Consider the following 17,570-nt stretch of genomic DNA (forward strand, 5'->3'; position numbering starts at 1 on the left):
TCAATCTCGAGAATATTCCAGACCGAACATGATACAACTAAAATTAGATGAATAGAATGGACTAGAATAGTGACATTCTCTGTGACGTACATCAAAAGCGCCGACGCACTTAATCCGAGCGAACGCCACGAACCCACGACTCAAAACAACGTGGTAAACAACTTGTTTTGACAGGACTAGAAAGTTCACCTGCATTCTCGTTCAAACATAAATATTGTGTTTACAAAATATAATATCGGTACTTTTCCACAAAGTACAAATAAGTCAACTACATGCAACACACAAAACTGAACCAAAGTTCAGCAACGGCAGCGTTTCCTAACAATGACGATGTGTACAATGCAGATGAGACTGGTCTGTTCTTCCGGGCAACACTCGATGGAACTCTGTGTTTCTCAAAAGAAAAGTTGAGTGGTTCAAAAAAAGCGATGGATCGGATAACTGTCATGTCATGTGCTGCGCAAACATGTCGGCAGTGACAAGCAGAAACTTCTGATCCTTGGAAAGAGCCAAAATCTAAGGTGTTTCGAGGGGATCGAAAAAGAAAAAATGCCGGTCACTTACAGAGCAAACAAGAATGCATGGATGACGGGAGGTTTGTTTGAAGAGTGGCTCACAAAATGGGACAGGGCCCTCCGTCTGATTGGTAGGCACAGTGCTGCAGTGAGGAAACGTGCCAGTGCCAAACAGGAGCAGACGACACTGGACACCTTTTTTGGAGACATGTAGAGCACGTATGCCAATGCACGAAACTTCCGCTTTCCACTACCATAAGTAACTTCCAACATCCAACATTTTTGTTCTGAGGAACTTCCCGATGCGATGTTCGGATAATCGGCCACTTCGGATAATCGGCCATAATTCAGTCAGTCCCAAGTGGCCGATTAACCGGAGTCGACTGTATTCTCTTTTACTGTTGAAACCCTGATTGTTGATTGTCCTTACAGGAGCGCATATCAGACCTACAGAAGTATGTGGAGGCGCTAAAGCATGAAAACGCCCATCTGTCTGGCGACTCTGCCAGGTCGGCTGCTTCCAGTATTCGACGGGTGAGTTAACTTCTGGATCTTTGTCTCTGCCGTTTTACTTTGTAAAAAAACATTTGTTGTTGTTGCATTGTTGTGTTTGAGAAAGAAAAGTGTTTTTAGAGGTGTAGATGAAGAAGATGTTAAAAGGTTTATAATGTGTAAACTTTAGTGTTACTTGCTACTCTTTTTCCTACACTGACGTATTTTTAAACTGTAAATAATTATCTAAAACCTGTGTTCAGCAGAAGACCTTTTGTTTGGTATGCATACTCACATTTTTGCATGTATATGTATGCATATATGCACATGGACCAGTGTGTGTGCACATATGCATATGCTGATGTTTGGGGGCATGTGTTTCAGTTTGGCGAGAGCGGCAAGAGCACACGAGAGCTGGAGAAGACGATCGCCTTGCTGAAGAAGGTGGTGGAGCGAGTGCAGCAGGAGAACGAGAAGCTGAAGAAAGCGCCGGGCGTGGTCGGCGGAGAGCAGATCGCCCTGCTCAAACGAGAAAATGAGGGACTCAAAGTAAGAGGGTGTAGAAAGCTGTTTCTTTGTGTGCCCGTTGGCACATGCAAGGGTGTAGCACACACATGCACGCATGCATGCACGCTCTCACACACGCCCTCATGCATACACGCCCTCATGCGCACACACACACATGCACACACACACGCACACACACACATAAACAACCACACACACACACACACACACACACACACACACACACACACACACACACACACACACACACACATGGACACACACAACCATGTCATATCGGACAAGCTTATTTCACTGGTAGGCTGTGCTTGAGACGAGTGCTCTGCCTGCTGAACCAAGGCACCTCTACTCTCTCTGCCATTATTGGGAAGAAGAATCTTCTGGCATTTATTGTGAAGACCACTGGAGTTAGACAAAGCACCTTTCACCTTCTCATGTGATCACAGTACCAAACTTCTACCTATCCTAGGAACCTGTATGTGTCATCCTATATTTTCTCATGGTATATTGTCAGGTTAGTGTCTCGGACAATGGTGTGCAAACGTCACGAAAATGGAGATCATTTGGCCAATGTAAGTAAACATCGGTGTGCATTGCTGTTGATTTTGACAAGCTGTCCATGTCTCTGTCCCCCAGGATCAGATGGGAGAGCTGCGCCAGCAAGTGGGAGCCACACTCAGCGAGCGCTACACCTCACAGCAGAAGGGCACAGCCAAGATGATGAACGATTATGAGCAGATGCGTAAAGAGCTAGCCAAGGTCAGGCCTTATTCTTTGTTTTCTAAAACATTTCTGATTTCTTGTTTTGCATGTATGTGTTACTTTTCTTTGTTTTCAAAAGTTCACCTTCATCTTCTTGTTATGTGTGTGTTTCTTGCTGATCATTCTCCAGAATGTTTTGCATGAGCCGAATATTTTGAAGTTGGAATTTGTCACACAACTCCAGAAAATTAGCTTCAAAGTTCAGGTAAATAAAGCTAGAGAGGTTAAAGCAATTGTGAAATAAATTTATCAAAACGTGCTCACTGGAGATGACAGTCAAACCCTTAAGTATAGTTCCCACCGCTTGGGAAAATGTTGGAATGTGGGGGTAAAAGTCTACTTCACAACGCTCGCTTCACCAAGCTTTGCTGCTGAATTTGCGGTAAAAGTCTTGGTTAAGTCAACTTTGGGCTCAATATAGGACAACCATTAAACTAGAAAAACAGTTTGTGTGACTGGAAAAGTATGTCAATTTATTTTAGTTTTGAGATCAGGCTAACAACTTTCAGGAGGAAAAGCAATGGGGACCCTACTAGTCAGGCCGGGACGGACACGGGTCAACTTTAGACGGTATCTATGTCCCACCCCAGTGTCAACATAGTGGCACGTAAAAGACCTCGGTTATTCTGCCATAAGTGCAGGTGGCTGATTAAAACCTAAACACGCACACACCCAGGTAGCGCGATTCTTTTTGTTGCTAGCTTTCCATTGGGAGGAAGCGACCCAAATGTCCCAGCATTGGGATAAATAGAGAATACTACATGGCTTGCTGTGTCGTACCAGATTTACACGAGTTGTTTTTTTAAATATTGAACTGCGAGCGAAAGCCTCGTGCAATCTATTACGTCAAAGCAAAGAAACGTCACTCTGAAAGTGTGGCGTGACGTGTTAGTTCTAAAGATTCATCGAGGGTAATTAGCGAGCGCAATTTTTGTTTCTATAATGACGTTTGTCTCGGTGACTTTGGCATCATAAGCAGTGGAAAAACAGGTCCCTGCCAGACTTGCTTGACATGACCTCATTTAGATGATATACACTCATGTGATTTGAACGATTATTATCTCACGGGTGTCTCTCTCACGTATGTAGGATAATAAAGTACCGTATTTGACGGACTACAAGCCGCGACTTTTTTTCAAAAAAAATCGCATTGCGGCTTATAAAAAGATGCGGTTAAAACGTTACCTAAACTTGAATAGCATTCACCTAATGGAAGTCGCCGCGGATTTTCATTTCGCTCAATTAGCGATTACCGGTACTTTATTAGCTCTCTACTAAAGACTCGGCGCTTTTCTCTTACTTTCGCGAATCTTCGTTTGTGAACAAGTCGTCGTGACAAGATAGCGTACAGAGAAACACCGGATGTATCAGGATCTCGCGTGCGCGAAATTTTGGTTTTTTTTGTCTCGCGATAGTTGGAGGAGCGAGAGCCGCCATGTTGTGTTTTTGTCTGCTCGAATGTGCGCAAAAGTCGTAAATCATCCCAAAAAAGCTTATTCCGGGCGGGACTACATGTGTGTGTTGATTACAAATTGTGTGTGTGATATTTTTCTTCAAACTTTTTCACTTTTCTTCTTTGTTTCACTTGTTTATTCTCGGAGCCGATTTCGCCAAATAACGGCCGTACTTTCATTTGCCTGGTTGTTTTGATTGATTGACACGATCTGATTATATTTTTTTCCACGGCGGCTAATATAGTGACGCGGCCTATACGTGGCTCGTCCCAATTTTTTTTTTAAAGTCGGGGGTGCGGCTTATAAAACGGTGCGTCTTTTAATCCGTCAAATACGGTAAATGAAATGAAATGAAAATACTGACCCGGACTTGGTTGTTTGTACAGGAAAGGGAGACGAACGAGAAGCTGCGTGTACAGCTGCGCAACGTGGAACTGCGCGGGGAGCAGAGCGAGCGAGAACTGCTGGACACCAAGACCAAGCTGGAGATCGAGGCGGCCAAGCGACCAAGCTCCACCTCCATCGCTAACGACCAGCAGGGCTGGAAGTCGGCCGTCATCACACGCACCTACGAGGAGAAGATCAAGGCGCTGGAGGCTGACAATGAGAAGAAGGTTGGTTGGACTTTAGCTTGCGCGTTGCGGCTGTTCATTGTAGCTGCTGGTTGTCTTCACACCTTTCATTTGGGTGTACAGTGGAACCCTGCTTTTAAGACCCCCCCCCCCCCCCCCCCCCCCCATTTTAGACTTCCTCTCTTTTAAGACCTTTTTTAACAAAGATTTTCTGATCATAATCTATGTATTAGTACCTCCATTTTAAAAAATCCCTCCGGATTTTCTCAGGTTTTTGGAAGTCTGAAAAGAAGGGTTCCAAAGTATTACAGACTTGGGAGCTTCCTTGGCTAAAAGATAGTTTCAGGTGCATAAGGCTGCAGTACCTTGTAAAAAGCCTTGTTTTCTGGTTTTCACTTGTTAAAAATAGTAACATTAAAAAAATAAGAAGATTTTTTGTGTATTCTTCACATGCCATCTTTTACATGTGACCTCATTGTATGCAAAAACATACCATGTGTTCATTGCCTGAAGGATGACCCATCCAGACATGTTCTTACCATTGCTGTTTTTTTACATTTAGTCAAGTTTTGACTAAATGTTTTAACATAGAGGGGGAATCGAGACGAGGGTCGTGGTGTATGTGTGTGTGTGTGTGTGTCTGTGCGTGTGTGTGTGTAGAGCGATTCGGACCAAACTACTGGACCGATCTTTATGAAATTTGACATGAGAGTTCCTGGGAATGATATTCCCGGACGTTTTTTTTCTTTTTTTCGATAAATACTTTTGATGACGTCATATCCGGCTTTTTGTCAAAGTTGAGGCGGCACTGTCACACCCTCATTTTTCAATCAAATTGATTGAAAGTTGTGTAAAGCAATCTTCGACGAAGGCCGGACTTCTGTATTGCATTTCAGCTTGGTGGCTTAAAAATTAATTAATGACTTTGGTCATTAAAAATCTGAAAATTGTAATAATTTTTTTTTTTATATAAAACGATCCAAATTTACGTTAATCTTATTTTACATCATTTCCTGATTCCAAAAACATATAAATATGTTATATTTGGATTAAAAACAAACTCTAAAAATTAAAAATATAAAAATTATGATCAAAATTAAATTTCCGAAATCGATTTAAAAACAATTTCATCTTATTCCTTGTTGGTTCCTGATTCCAAAAACATATAGATATGATATGTTTGGATTAAAAACACGCTCAGAAAGTTAAAACGAAGAGAGGTACAGAAAAGCGTGCTATGCAGCACAGCGAAACCACTACCACGCTGAACAGGCTCGTCAGCTTCTCTCCGTTATGCACAAGCGGCGGACTACGGTCATTGTGAAAAAATGCAGTGCGTTCAGTTTCATTCTGTGAGTTCCACAGCTTGACTAAATGTAGTAATTTCGCCTTACGCGACTTGTTTTTTCATCAGGCCAAACAGATATCTGACGTGAAAATCTTACTGAGAGATGCAGCAGAGAGAGAGCAGAGACTTCTTCAAGAAAACCAGGAACTACAGCAGAAGGTATGAACTTCACAGTTTTGTTTCCCTTAGCTTGTCTCTGTCACTTTCTCTCTTACCCCTGTAATCTTTCCGTTTGTTGCATGCCTCAGTAGTTTTCTCAAGCCCCAAAACTTACAGGATATTCACAACATTCCTTTGCCTATGGTTTAGTTTTGTGGATGAAAATGTCAGATAACATGCGAGAGCATTGAAAATGTCAGATCAAAAGCAACAGGTTCTTTGTGTTCTATTATCCACACCAGAAAAGGATGCCTTTAAAACATTGTTTAGGAAATAAATAATGAATAAAATGTGATGCTTAACCAACAAAAAACACTTGCTCATCTACCATTCCCTCTTTTGTATATCTATGAAAAACTTGGTCATTATTGTTGACGTGATTGAGACTGATTGTTGAAGAGCATTGTCTGGTGGAGTGTGACTACGTGTCCCCTGATGTTGTTTGTGGTGCAGGTTGCAGTGCTGGAACGGTTCCCCTCAGGCAGTCAGGTGACTGACAGCAACATCATGCGAGAATACCAGCAGGCCAGGTCAGTCGTTGTCTTCTTCTTCTGTGGTCATGGGCTGCAATTCCCATGTACACTCATGTTTTTTGCATAAGTTGATTTTTACATGTATGACTTTTTTTCCCAACACCATTTAGGGAGATATACTCTGTTTTGGGGGGATTATCTTTGCGTCTGTCTTAGTTCTTAGTTCTTAGCTTTGTTCTGGTAGGCTTTCCATCATTTTGGGCAGCATTACTTAGGGTTTTAACTTTATAAAATGAACTAGCAAAACAGGGAGATGATTTAGCAATCAGGGAGATTATTAGGCTTAGTTTGTGTGTGTGTGTGTGTGTGTGTGTGTGTGTGTGTGTGTGTGTGTGTGTGTGTGTGTGTGTGTGTGTGTGTGTGTGTGTGTGTGTGTGTGTTATACCTCACATTATTGATATCTGACCATAAAGCTGTGCTGTTACTGTCTGCAGGTTACAGATAGAACGTCTTGAAAATGAAAAGAAAGAATTGGTAAACGATCTGAGATTAGCTCAGCAACGCAGAGGAGGGACTGGCGAAGAGGTGAGTGCTTCATTCTTGCTTTGAAAATTTGATTTACTGGCACATACAAACTTTTCTCTACATCATCTGCACACAGCCTTGCAGCCTTTGCTATAACTCTGTGGCATTCAGAGTACAAACCACTAGCATGACTAAGGATACTAAAAGGGAGATTTCCATAAAGGGTGTCTTTCCAGCAAGAAAGTACAGTCAAACCTATTTATAACGACCACTCAGGGGACCAACCAGTGGTCGTTGTAGACGGGTGGGTGCTGCGGAGAGGTGAATTTCATAGAAAAAAAGCCATGTTCAGGATCCTTTATGGTGGCTGTTGGTGGCAGGCGAGGCTAACCGAAAGGTGCATGGTTGCCTGTGCAGGTTTGACTGTATTACTCCTTGTAATATGCCTGTCATACTTGCATGAAGATGAATATGACACTGTCTCTCTCAAGATCTGTAGTTTTATTTTTCATGGACACATTTCATCCTACCCTTTTAAAGTGTTTTTTTCTCATTTATCATGACGATTATTTTAGAGGGCAATTGTAACATAAATGTTAGTTTTGTGTCTTTTTGACTCACATGCGAAGCAAAAGTGAGTCTATGTACTCACCCGAGTCGTTCGTCCGTCCGTCCCCCCCGTCCGTCCATCCGGCCGGCCGTCCGGAAAACTTTAACGTTGGATATTTCTTGGACACTATTCAGTCTATCAGTACCAAATTTGGCAAGATGGTGTATGATGACAAGGCCCCAAAAAACATACATAGCATCTTGACCTTGCTTCAAGGTCAAGGTCGCAGGGGCCATAAATGTTGTCTAAAAAACAGCTATTTTTCACATTTTTCCCATTTTCTCTGAAGTTTTTGAGATTGAATACCTCACCTATATATGATATATAGGGCAAAGTAAGCCCCATCTTTTGATACCAGTTTGGTTTACCTTGCTTCAAGGTCAAGGTCACAGGAGCTCTTCAAAGTTGGATTGTATACATATTTTGAAGTGACCTTGACCCTGAACTATGGAAGATAACTGTTTCAAACTTAAAAATTATATGGGGCACATGTTATGCTTTCATCATGAGACACATTTGGTCACATATGATCAAGGTCAAGGTCACTTTGACCCTTATGAAATGTGACCAAAATAAGGTAGTGAACCACTAAAAGTGACCATATTTCATGGTAGAAAGAGCCAATAAGCACCATTGTACTTCCTATGTCTTGAATTAACAGCTTTGTGTTGCATGACCTTGGATGACCTTGACCTTGGGTCAAGGTCACATGTATTTTGGTAAAAAAAATGTGTAAAGCAGTTCTTAGTGTATGATGTCATTGCTAGGTTTAGTTATTTGACCTTGACCTTGAAGGTCAAGGTCATGTAAAGGTCAAGGTCAAGCATGTGAGTCGTATGGGCTTTGCCCTTCTTGTTTCTTTTTTTCTGTCACTTTTTTTTTTTTTTAAATTTTGAGACATTTCAAATTTCTTCCCTGTTTCAGGTGACGTCTGACATTATGATGAAGGCACGCAAGTACGAGGAGATGGCCAAAGAGAATGTGGAATCCCGGCTGGAGGTCAAGTCGGTCAACCTAGACAACCACAAACTTCGGCTGGAAGTGGAAAGGGTAAGCTATGTGTCTTTTCCTTTTGGATGACTTTAATTCTTTTTGGACATATTTGTACAAAAGATGTGAGAAACAAAAGGAAGTAAGTGGTCTAAAATCCAAGCAGCAACACAAAGTGGGAGTTGTGCACAATCGCTCTACTGGCACCTGACAGATTAGAAGGGATTGGACTGATCAAACAACTTTCATCCTCATAAAAGGATGACGGGTTGCAAGTGCTCACTTCCCTTTGTTACGTTGATCTTGTCATTAGCACTGTACTTCCCTTGGTCATGATTCTCTCGTCTGCAGGCAAGATCAGGAGCCATTTTGACATTTGCATGGGCATATGAATTTGATTGACACTGACTAAAGTTTGACATAATGTTTAAATTGTTGCCTTTGTTAGTGTCTGTCTCTGTCTGTCTGTCCATCTGCCTGTTTTGCCTACCTGCCTGCATGCCTGTCTTTTTTTCTTTTTTTCTTTTGTCATTTCTTGTCTTTTGTTTCCTTTTTGCTTTTGATTTGTAGCTTCCTCACAACAATGAACATGTACAGTAATCTCCAGCTGGTATTAACTGTTGCAGATGACCAAGGAGCTGCAGAGTTTTGGGCCCGACTTCTTTGAGGAGATTGAGGATCTCAAGTACAACTACAAGCAGACAGTTGAGAGGTGTAAACTTGTGGAGGAGAGACTACGACTCGTAGCACGTCAGTTTGGTGTCGCCACTGGAGTCTCAGGGCTGGACTGATTGTGTGGTTTGTATTTCATAGGAACGTTCACTTCATCTACTGCCCACCACAAGATCCACTGTCTTCTTCGTCTTCTTCTTGCTTGTCAGATGGACGCTCCAGTCAAAACGATGAGCTTTGAAAAAGATATGTGGTGTGACCATAAAGCTTGACTTTCTGACAGTGATATTAGTGCAAGATTGTTTGTAGCCATATTACTGCTACAGTATTGTGGGCAAAGACGTTAAAGAGTTATAAAGCGAGGAATTTGTGTGGGAGTTCGCTGACCCATTGCAGCAGTGCTTGATGTTTTCATTCATACGTTTAGTTTGGACTGAGGAACAGCATTTAGAATATTTATTTCTTCCACATTATGTGAATCTGCAGAATTCTTAGTACTGAAAGAATTTTTTCTGGAGAAAATGATTGCACTTAGAGAGAAATGTTTGCATGTTGTGTTTTCATTAGTTCTGTTTTTCTTTGCTGTTGTTGTGAAATATCCCTTTGTGTGTTTGTTTGAATTTGTAACATAGTTCATTCTGATGCAGGCCACATTTGAATTGCTTTTCATAAGTGCATTTCTCACATGTTTAAATACATTCCTGAACTGAAATTGTCTGTGATAATGTATATTGACTAAAGTAATAAACCCCATCTTCATAAATGTTTACATTGTGTTAATTTGTAGTAACCTTAACGAGACAAATGTGAGGGTTTCGTCTCATTTCCACACTCATGGGTGAAGTGGTGGAAAATAGGGGCACGCCACTCTTCCTTTTACTGGCCTCACCAGTTTCTCTATTCCGTCCCAAACTAGCTCCAGGCATGCGACTCACACTTTTACTGGCCTCACCTGTTTCACATGTTCTCTATTCCGTCCCAAACTAGCTCCAGGCATGCGACTCACACTTTTACTGGCCTCACCAATTTCACATGTTCTCTATTCCGTCCCAAGCTAGCTCCAGGCATGCGACTCACACTTTTACTGGCCTCACCAATTTCACATGTTCTCTATTCCGTCCCAAACTAGCTCCAGGCATGCGACTCACACTTTTACTGGCCTCACCAATTTCACATGTTCTCTATTCCGTCCCAAACTAGCTCCAGGCATGCGACTCACACTTTTACTGGCCTCACCAGTTTCACATGTTCTCTATTCCGTCCCAAGCTAGCTCTAGGCGTGCGACTCACACTTTTACTGGCCTCACCAGTTTCACATGTTCTCTATTCCGTCCCAAGCTAGCTCTAGGCGTGCGACTCACACTTTTACTGGCTTCACCAGTTTCACATGTTCTCTATTCCGTCCCAAACTAGCTCCAGGCATGCGACTCACACTTTTACCAGTTCTGCATATGACTACTGTTTACTATTCTCTATTGCGTCCCAGTGAATAAGTAGCAGGCTGAGTGTCTTGTCACAAACAGGAACATGACCATTGTTGTGGAATTCTATCACTGTTGCTCCAGCTGAGGTAAAGGTTGTGTGCTTGTATACATTGAAAAAAAAGGGTAATTGTCATTAATGTAGATTATTTGGCCAAAAGAAAACAGACATATGTTCACATACACACCAATGCATGCACACGCACCTAAACACAAAAGTGTGATGACTTTAAGTGATAAGCACGGAGGCAACCCCAACACACAATACCCAGATTAAATTACATATTCCTACTCCGAATCACATGTAGCAGTTGACTCAGTCTAAAGTGCTAGGTCTGAAAAGGCTACCCGTCTAAGGGGAGCAACCCCAACTAAAAAAGTGTAAACGTAGCTATGGTAATGACGACGCACCCAGGGAGTTACCTCCCCTCCTGCGTACTACGTCACTACTGCTACTGACCACGTGACCCCTATCATTCGACACTTCAGCTTTCTAGGGAGCAGGTCGTGAATTTTTTGGCTCTAGTGGAAGTTCGCTGTTTGGTGTTTGCTTAGACACCCACCGGCACCCACACCCGTCTCTTCACCCGCTGCACTGGTAGTTGGTGAGCTCGTTCCTTTACTTGTATCGAACGTATATTTTCAGTTGCTACTTGAAATTTTCGGCCACGTGTTGGTCACGTATTTTGTGGTAGCCATTTTGGAATTTTGTGTCTCCATTTTGTTGTCAGCATGTCTGACGGAGACAAAAAGCGCGAGCGCGGCAAGGCTGATGCGAAGGGGAAAATTAAACCCAAGTCTTCCACTTCTGTCCCTAAGCCTATTTTGGTTGTTGTTTCTGACGCGGCTAACAATGCTGTTATGACGGTTCCTATTTCTGCCCCAAATGACCAGCCGGTTGGGGGGCAGTCTAATCAACCTACGCGTACCGTTGTTTCTCGCTCGTCTTCTCTGCCTCTTGCAGATTCGACGTCGCTGGTTTCATCGTTGCTTTCTTCGCTGGTTCCCGAGCTTCGCACGTTGGTGAGAGAGGAGATGGTGCGTTCTCAGCCTTCGACTTCCGTTGTCCCGTCGATGGCTTCCTTTCCGCTTCCGGCTGTGACGCTGTCCTTGACCGAGGCGGTTGCTTCTGTGCCTTCTACCGCTGTGGTTGGCGACGCAAGTAAGTTGGGCTTGTCCGTAGGTCCTCGTGAGGCCGCTGGACGCTCCCTGCTGGGAAGCAGCCCTTTTCGGCGGGTTCACGACCCGCAAACCTCTGTTCGTTCTCACTTTGGCTTCACGGAAGACCATCGTGTTGATGAGCAATGGCGGCATTTGGTTCAGGCTTCGACGCTTCCGGCACTCGCCGGAAGTGTAGGTCCTCCGACGTACGCACCCGCTGGGGTCGTTTCCGGAGTCGACCAGCCGGTTCCGTCTGCTGCGCTTCCGGCACTCGCCGGAAGCATAGGTCCCCCGATGTACGCACCCGCTGGGGTCGTTTCCGGGGTTGACCGGACGTGGCCCTCTGGGCAATCGGCCTTCCGGCCGCCGTCCACAGTGTCTGCGCTTCCGCCTTTCGCGGTCGCGCCTGATACTTTTCCGGCTCAGACCGGATCTGCTGCTTCTCCCGCTTCCGCTTCCTCTCGGGTGGCAGTCGCGGGGGGGCATCACCAGCCCTTTGGGCAGGTGTCTCAGCCCTGGCCGGGGCAGTCAGCGCTTCCGTCTTCGGTTGTTGCTTCGACTGCGGTTCCGGTTCCGGCGGCTGTGGGCATGCCGTCCTCTTACTCTTTCCCTATTCAGGGCATGAGTTCGGATGGCATTGGAGTGGACGGGTTTCCGGTTTCCGGTTACGGTGTTCGCCGCCCTTCTACCAGCAACGTGGACTTCGGTCCTTCGCCGGATGTTTCGGATATTCAATCCGTCGCCAGCGAAGCTGCACGTGTTGGTTATCCGGAGAGACTCAAAGTGGCTCTTGAGGCCGCTGCTGAGGTCACTTCGAGATATTTCGCGGAAGGGGCTTCGGTCTCTTCGGCTGCCGCTTCGACGGCACCGTCCGCGATGGCTGATTTTCGCTCTGGGAAGGAGGATGACTCATACTTCCGGTTTTTGGAGTCCCCATCCATAGCCTTTCAGCTTTCTCAAGTTTTGGCCAAGCCATCTCCTTCCGGAAGCGGAATTCCTTCACTTCCGGTTCCGCTGCTCGTGCCTCACGGCTCAGTTCCGGAGCTGGCTCAGCAGTGGATGGCTTCGCCTTCTCAGGCTTCTGCATTCGCTCTGTCGTCTCACAAGCGGTTGGTTTTGCAGAAGTCTCCTAGGAACTTGTTGGATGCTTTCGCTCTCCCGCGTTCATCTTTGACAGTTCCTCCGGAGATGCTTGCCTTGTTGGCCAAGCCTATCAAGAAGGATGACGGCGTGCTCTTTTCTGAGAACACGCTGATTGCTTCTGAAGAGGCAGGGCGTCAGCAGCTGGAGCTTGCCTCCATTGCTGAGACGCTCATTCGGGCCCTCTCTCGTGCCCTCACTGATTCACTGAATCCGTTCTCTCTCAGCGAGGATCAGGATGCGGATGACGTCTCCACTTTGTTGGCCGCTCTTGCGAGGGTCAATGAAGAACAGATGAGACTTTCCGCTGTGCACTATGCGCACTCTGTTATGTGTCGTCGGGATCTCTTCCTGTCACACTCTCAGTTTTCGGATCAGGCGACCAAGGACACTTTGCGTGCCTCACCGGTCTTGGAGGGTTCCCTCTTTGGGCATCTCGTTTTTGATGCCCGAAGACAGGAAATTCAGGCTAACAGGGACCAGCAGTTCTCTGACTTTTCCCTGCACAGCCTCAAGCAGTCCAAGCAGCCTCAGCCTTCTCAGCCGAAGCAGGCTAAGGTTGCTGGCCCTCCCAAACCGGCAGACAAGGGTCGGGGACGTTCCTCTTCTCGGGGCGCGAGAAGACGACCGTCTTCCGGCAGGGGGAGAGGCGGCTCTGGAAGCAAGCCTCACCCCCAATGAAGTGCTCCCGATCTCCCCCCCACCCCGCCCTCCACTCTGGTGATGGCGGGGGGCCCTTCCCGGGCACTTTCCCACTGGCTCGTGTCTGTACAGAGTCAATGGATCGTGGGGGTCGTGAGATCGGGCTTCCGTCTTCTCTGGAACGATGGCAAGGCACCTCTGGTCAGGCGTCCGCCGGCGTTCAGGCCTCCCTCCTCGCAGGAAGCCATTTCCGTCCTTCGGTCGGAAATAGACTCCCTGGTGCAGAAGGGCGCAGTGGAGAAAGTCCTCGACCACAGTTCCCCTGGGTTTTACGGACGGCTTTTCGCCGTCCCCAAAGCCTCAGGGGCATGGCGTCCTGTCTTGGACCTGTCGTTCCTCAATACCTTTTTGAGGGAGATAAGGTTCAAGATGGAGACGCCAGCGTCGGTCAGGGACTCTCTCCGCCCGGGAGATTGGGCGACTTCCATCGACCTGACGGATGCATACTTCCATATTCTTATGCATCCAGCCGACCGGAAATGGCTTCGTTTCCGGTGGGCAAGTCAGGTTTACCAGTTTCGCGCCCTTCCTTTTGGCCTGTCTCTCGCCCCTTGGGTCTTCACCATGGTCGTGAGACAGGTCTGCGCGCTGGTGAGGTCGCGGGGTGTCCGGCTACGTGCCTACCTGGACGATTGGCTCATCCTGAGTCAGAGTCAGGCGGGGTGCGAGCAGGATACCCAATCGGTTCTTCGGGAGGCCAACTTGTTTGGCTTCTCGATCAACCGATCAAAGTCGGAGCTGACACCGTGTCAGACGTTCACCTACTTGGGAATGTCTTTCGACACGGTGGCTTGGACTGTTCAGCCCTCTCAGAAGAGGGTGGACAAGCTCCAGGCATGCATACGCTCCACTTTGCCTCTCCCGAGGGCCTCCCTGCGGACTTTGGCCTCCATCTTAGGGCAGATGGAGTCCATGTCTCTCCTGGTCCCCTTGGGGAGGGTCCACAAACGTCCATTTCAGCTGGCGCTGAAGCCGTTCGTGGACTCTCCCACGGTGGATTGGAATGCCCTCATCCCTCTCCAGGGATGGTTCCAATCCGCTACCCTTCCGTGGCTGGACACGGAGTGGGTGTGCAGGGGCGTGCCGATAGCCCTTCCTGCCCCAGATTTGGACCTGTTCACGGACGCGTCCTTGATGGGGTGGGGGGCTCACACAGACCAGCTGACTGCGTCAGGTCTGTGGTCGGCAGATCAGAGGATGCAGCACATCAACTTGCTGGAGCTAGAAGCCGTGGCTCTAGCTCTGGACAAGTTCCGGCCCTCCCTTCAGGCCAAGCATGTTCGTCTGTTTACAGACAACACGACAGTGGCAGCTTACATCAACAAGCAGGGAGGGTCGCGGTCTCCGTCGCTTTCGGTCAGGGCCTGCGAGATCCTGATTTGGTGTTCAGAGCATCAAATCAGGCTTTCGGCCAGGTACCTTCCCGGAAGCTTGAACACTCTGGCGGACGCGCTCAGCCGCTCCGACAGAGTGCTTCAAACAGAGTGGACCATCACTCACGGAGCGCTGGATCGTCTCTGGTCTCTTGTGCAGAAACCTCAGGTGGACCTTTTTGCCACCAGGTTCTCGAAGAGACTACCAGTGTTCGTCTCACCATTCCCGGATCCCGAGGCGTGGGAGACGAACGCGATGGACATTTCCTGGTCAGGCCTGGAGGCTTACGCGTTCCCGCCATTCCAGTTACTCACACGAGTTCTCAGGAAGGCGGAGCAGGAGGGCCCGTCCCTCCTGCTGATCGCTCCTCTTTGGCCGTCTCAGCCGTGGTTCCCGGACCTGCTGAGACTCGCCCAGGGCCCTCCCATTCCTCTCGCTCTCACGCGAGGAGAACTGGTACAGCCTCACACCGGCAGCCTCCACGCAGAGCCTCAGATGCTGAATCTTCACGCGTGGAGGTTGTGCGGTCTTCTCTGAGGCGCAAAGGGGCATCAGATCTGACCATGGACCTGGTAGGACGCTCGCACAGAGCATCTACCTCGTCCGTTTATGAGTCACATTGGAGGGCCTGGGTTACCTGGTGTCACGAGCATCGGCTGGATGCTACGGCGCCCCGCACGATGCATGTGGCGAACCATCTTGCTTTCATGTCCTCTCAGGGAGCTTCTGCTGCCTCGTTGAAAGTAAGAAGATCGGCCATCTCGGCGACCCTACGCCAGATAGGTCGCTCTATAGATGTTAGTGGCGTGATCGCTGGAGTCATCAAGGGCGCTTCCCTTGCCGACGTCAAGTCTCGTACGCCCGTTCCTAAGTGGGATCTCTTATTGGTCATGGAGTTTCTGCGTTCAGCGGATTTTGAACCTCTCAGAGATGCCAGTTTTGCGAATCTTACACGCAAGTCCCTTTTCCTCTTGCTGCTAGCATCGGCACGAAGGGGCAGTGAGATCCACGCTCTTTCCGGTAATTCGGACGACATTTCCTTTGAATCAGATGGGTCCGTTACTTTGCAGTTTCGACCTGAGTTTCTTGCGAAAAACCAGGCTCCCGAGCGAGCTTCTCCTTTGGTTCATGTCAGGCCTTTGTCCACTATTCTGGCTCCGAATGATCCAGACTTAGTAAATTGCCCTGTTAGAGCCCTTCGCATCTACCTTGCCCGTGCTCAGTCTCTTAGATCCGCAGCTCAAAAGCTTTTGTTTATTTCTCTCAATACGGAGAGACATAAGGATATTACTAAGACGACTCTGGCCCGGTGGGTGTCGGCGCTCATTAAGCATGCTTACGAGTGGAGCCGCCGCAATGAAGGGGGGACACAGCCTGTCCTTCCGCTGGAATCAGCTCGGGCTCACGAGACGCGAGCTTGGGCCTCCTCCTTGGCCGTGTTACGATCAAGAAGACTGGAGGAGGTGCTCCACACCGCATACTGGCGTTCCGAGGATGTCTTCATGAATTTTTACCTGCGTGACATCTCGGCTCTTCGCCAGGATGGATCTAGAGCTTTGCCTGCCATGGTGGCAGGAGGTCAGCTCTTGACAAGGATTTGAGAGTGAGTTTGAACTTTTTCTTTCCCACCGCCTTGTTGTTTCAATCTGCTACATGTGATTCGGAGTAGGAATATGTAATTTAATCGAAAATTTTATTGTAAATTTTCATTTAATAAATATACCTACCCGAATCACATATCGTAGTCCCTCCCACCTACCCCGCTTATGATTTGGAGATTTTATTCTTCGAGTCGAATGATAGGGGTCACGTGGTCAGTAGCAGTAGTGACGTAGTACGCAGGAGGGGAGGTAACTCCCTGGGTGCGTCGTCATTACCATAGCTACGTTTACACTTTTTTAGTTGGGGTTGCTCCCCTTAGACGGGTAGCCTTTTCAGACCTAGCACTTTAGACTGAGTCAACTGCTACATGTGATTCGGGTAGGTATATTTATTAAATGAAAATTTACAATAAAATTTTCGATTTATGACTGCACTGCCAGTGAAAGTGAACTTGTTATTGAATGTCAGTGTTATTGACATTTCTACTTTATTTATGAGCCATTTCCCTTTTTCCTCCACCTCATGTTTGCGTGAGAGACTTTGAAGCAAACATTGTATTTGTTGTTCAACAAAACATATTGCCTTATTAGATGGAAATGTCACTTTAACATACACGCCATAAAGTTGCATTCTAGTTTATGTCATATAGTCAACCTACTTTGTGTCAAAGGGCATGCTTCTGTACAGATAAGAACTGAAATCATGGAAGTGCTGTGACGGGCGCAGTGGCGTGGTGGTAAGACGTCGGCCTCCTAATCGGAAGGTCATGAGTTCGAATCCCGGTCGCTGCCGCCTGGTGGGTTAAGAGTGGAGATTTTTCCGATCTCCCAGGTCAACTTATGTGCAGACCTGCTTGTGACTTAACCCCCTTCGTGTGTACACGCAAGCACGAGACCAAGTGCGCACGGAAAAGATCCTGTAATCCATGTCAGAGTTCGGTGGGTTATAGAAACACAAAAATACCCAGCATGCCTCCCCCGAAATCGGCGTATGGCTGCCTGAATGGCGGG

General features: G+C 46.9%; 2 protein-coding genes across 2 annotated transcripts in view; both read left to right on the forward strand.

Annotated features, from left to right (window-relative positions):
* LOC138962464 (centrosomal protein of 290 kDa-like) overlaps positions 1 to 9,867 on the forward strand; it is a 58,843-nt gene extending 48,976 nt beyond the window's left edge. The window contains exons 47-55 of the mRNA XM_070334289.1: positions 948 to 1,049; positions 1,392 to 1,556; positions 2,172 to 2,294; positions 4,138 to 4,365; positions 5,738 to 5,830; positions 6,284 to 6,360; positions 6,798 to 6,888; positions 8,363 to 8,488; positions 9,055 to 9,867. Coding sequence (XP_070190390.1) covers positions 948 to 1,049; positions 1,392 to 1,556; positions 2,172 to 2,294; positions 4,138 to 4,365; positions 5,738 to 5,830; positions 6,284 to 6,360; positions 6,798 to 6,888; positions 8,363 to 8,488; positions 9,055 to 9,219 — 1,170 coding nt within the window. The 3' untranslated portion in view covers positions 9,220 to 9,867. The remainder of the gene's footprint in view (positions 1 to 947; positions 1,050 to 1,391; positions 1,557 to 2,171; positions 2,295 to 4,137; positions 4,366 to 5,737; positions 5,831 to 6,283; positions 6,361 to 6,797; positions 6,889 to 8,362; positions 8,489 to 9,054) is intronic.
* A 3,738-nt stretch (positions 9,868 to 13,605) lies between these two features.
* Positions 13,606 to 16,559, forward strand: LOC138961207 (uncharacterized). The gene is made up of 2 exons (XM_070332808.1): positions 13,606 to 14,758; positions 15,118 to 16,559. The coding sequence occupies exons 1-2, from the start codon at positions 13,606 to 13,608 to the stop codon at positions 16,557 to 16,559; spliced, it is 2,595 nt and encodes an 864-aa protein (XP_070188909.1).
* Positions 16,560 to 17,570: the final 1,011 nt, after the last annotated feature.

This window comes from Littorina saxatilis, linkage group LG3 (assembly GCF_037325665.1).
Source record: "Littorina saxatilis isolate snail1 linkage group LG3, US_GU_Lsax_2.0, whole genome shotgun sequence".
In the NCBI taxonomy this organism is placed as follows: domain Eukaryota; kingdom Metazoa; phylum Mollusca; class Gastropoda; order Littorinimorpha; family Littorinidae; genus Littorina; species Littorina saxatilis.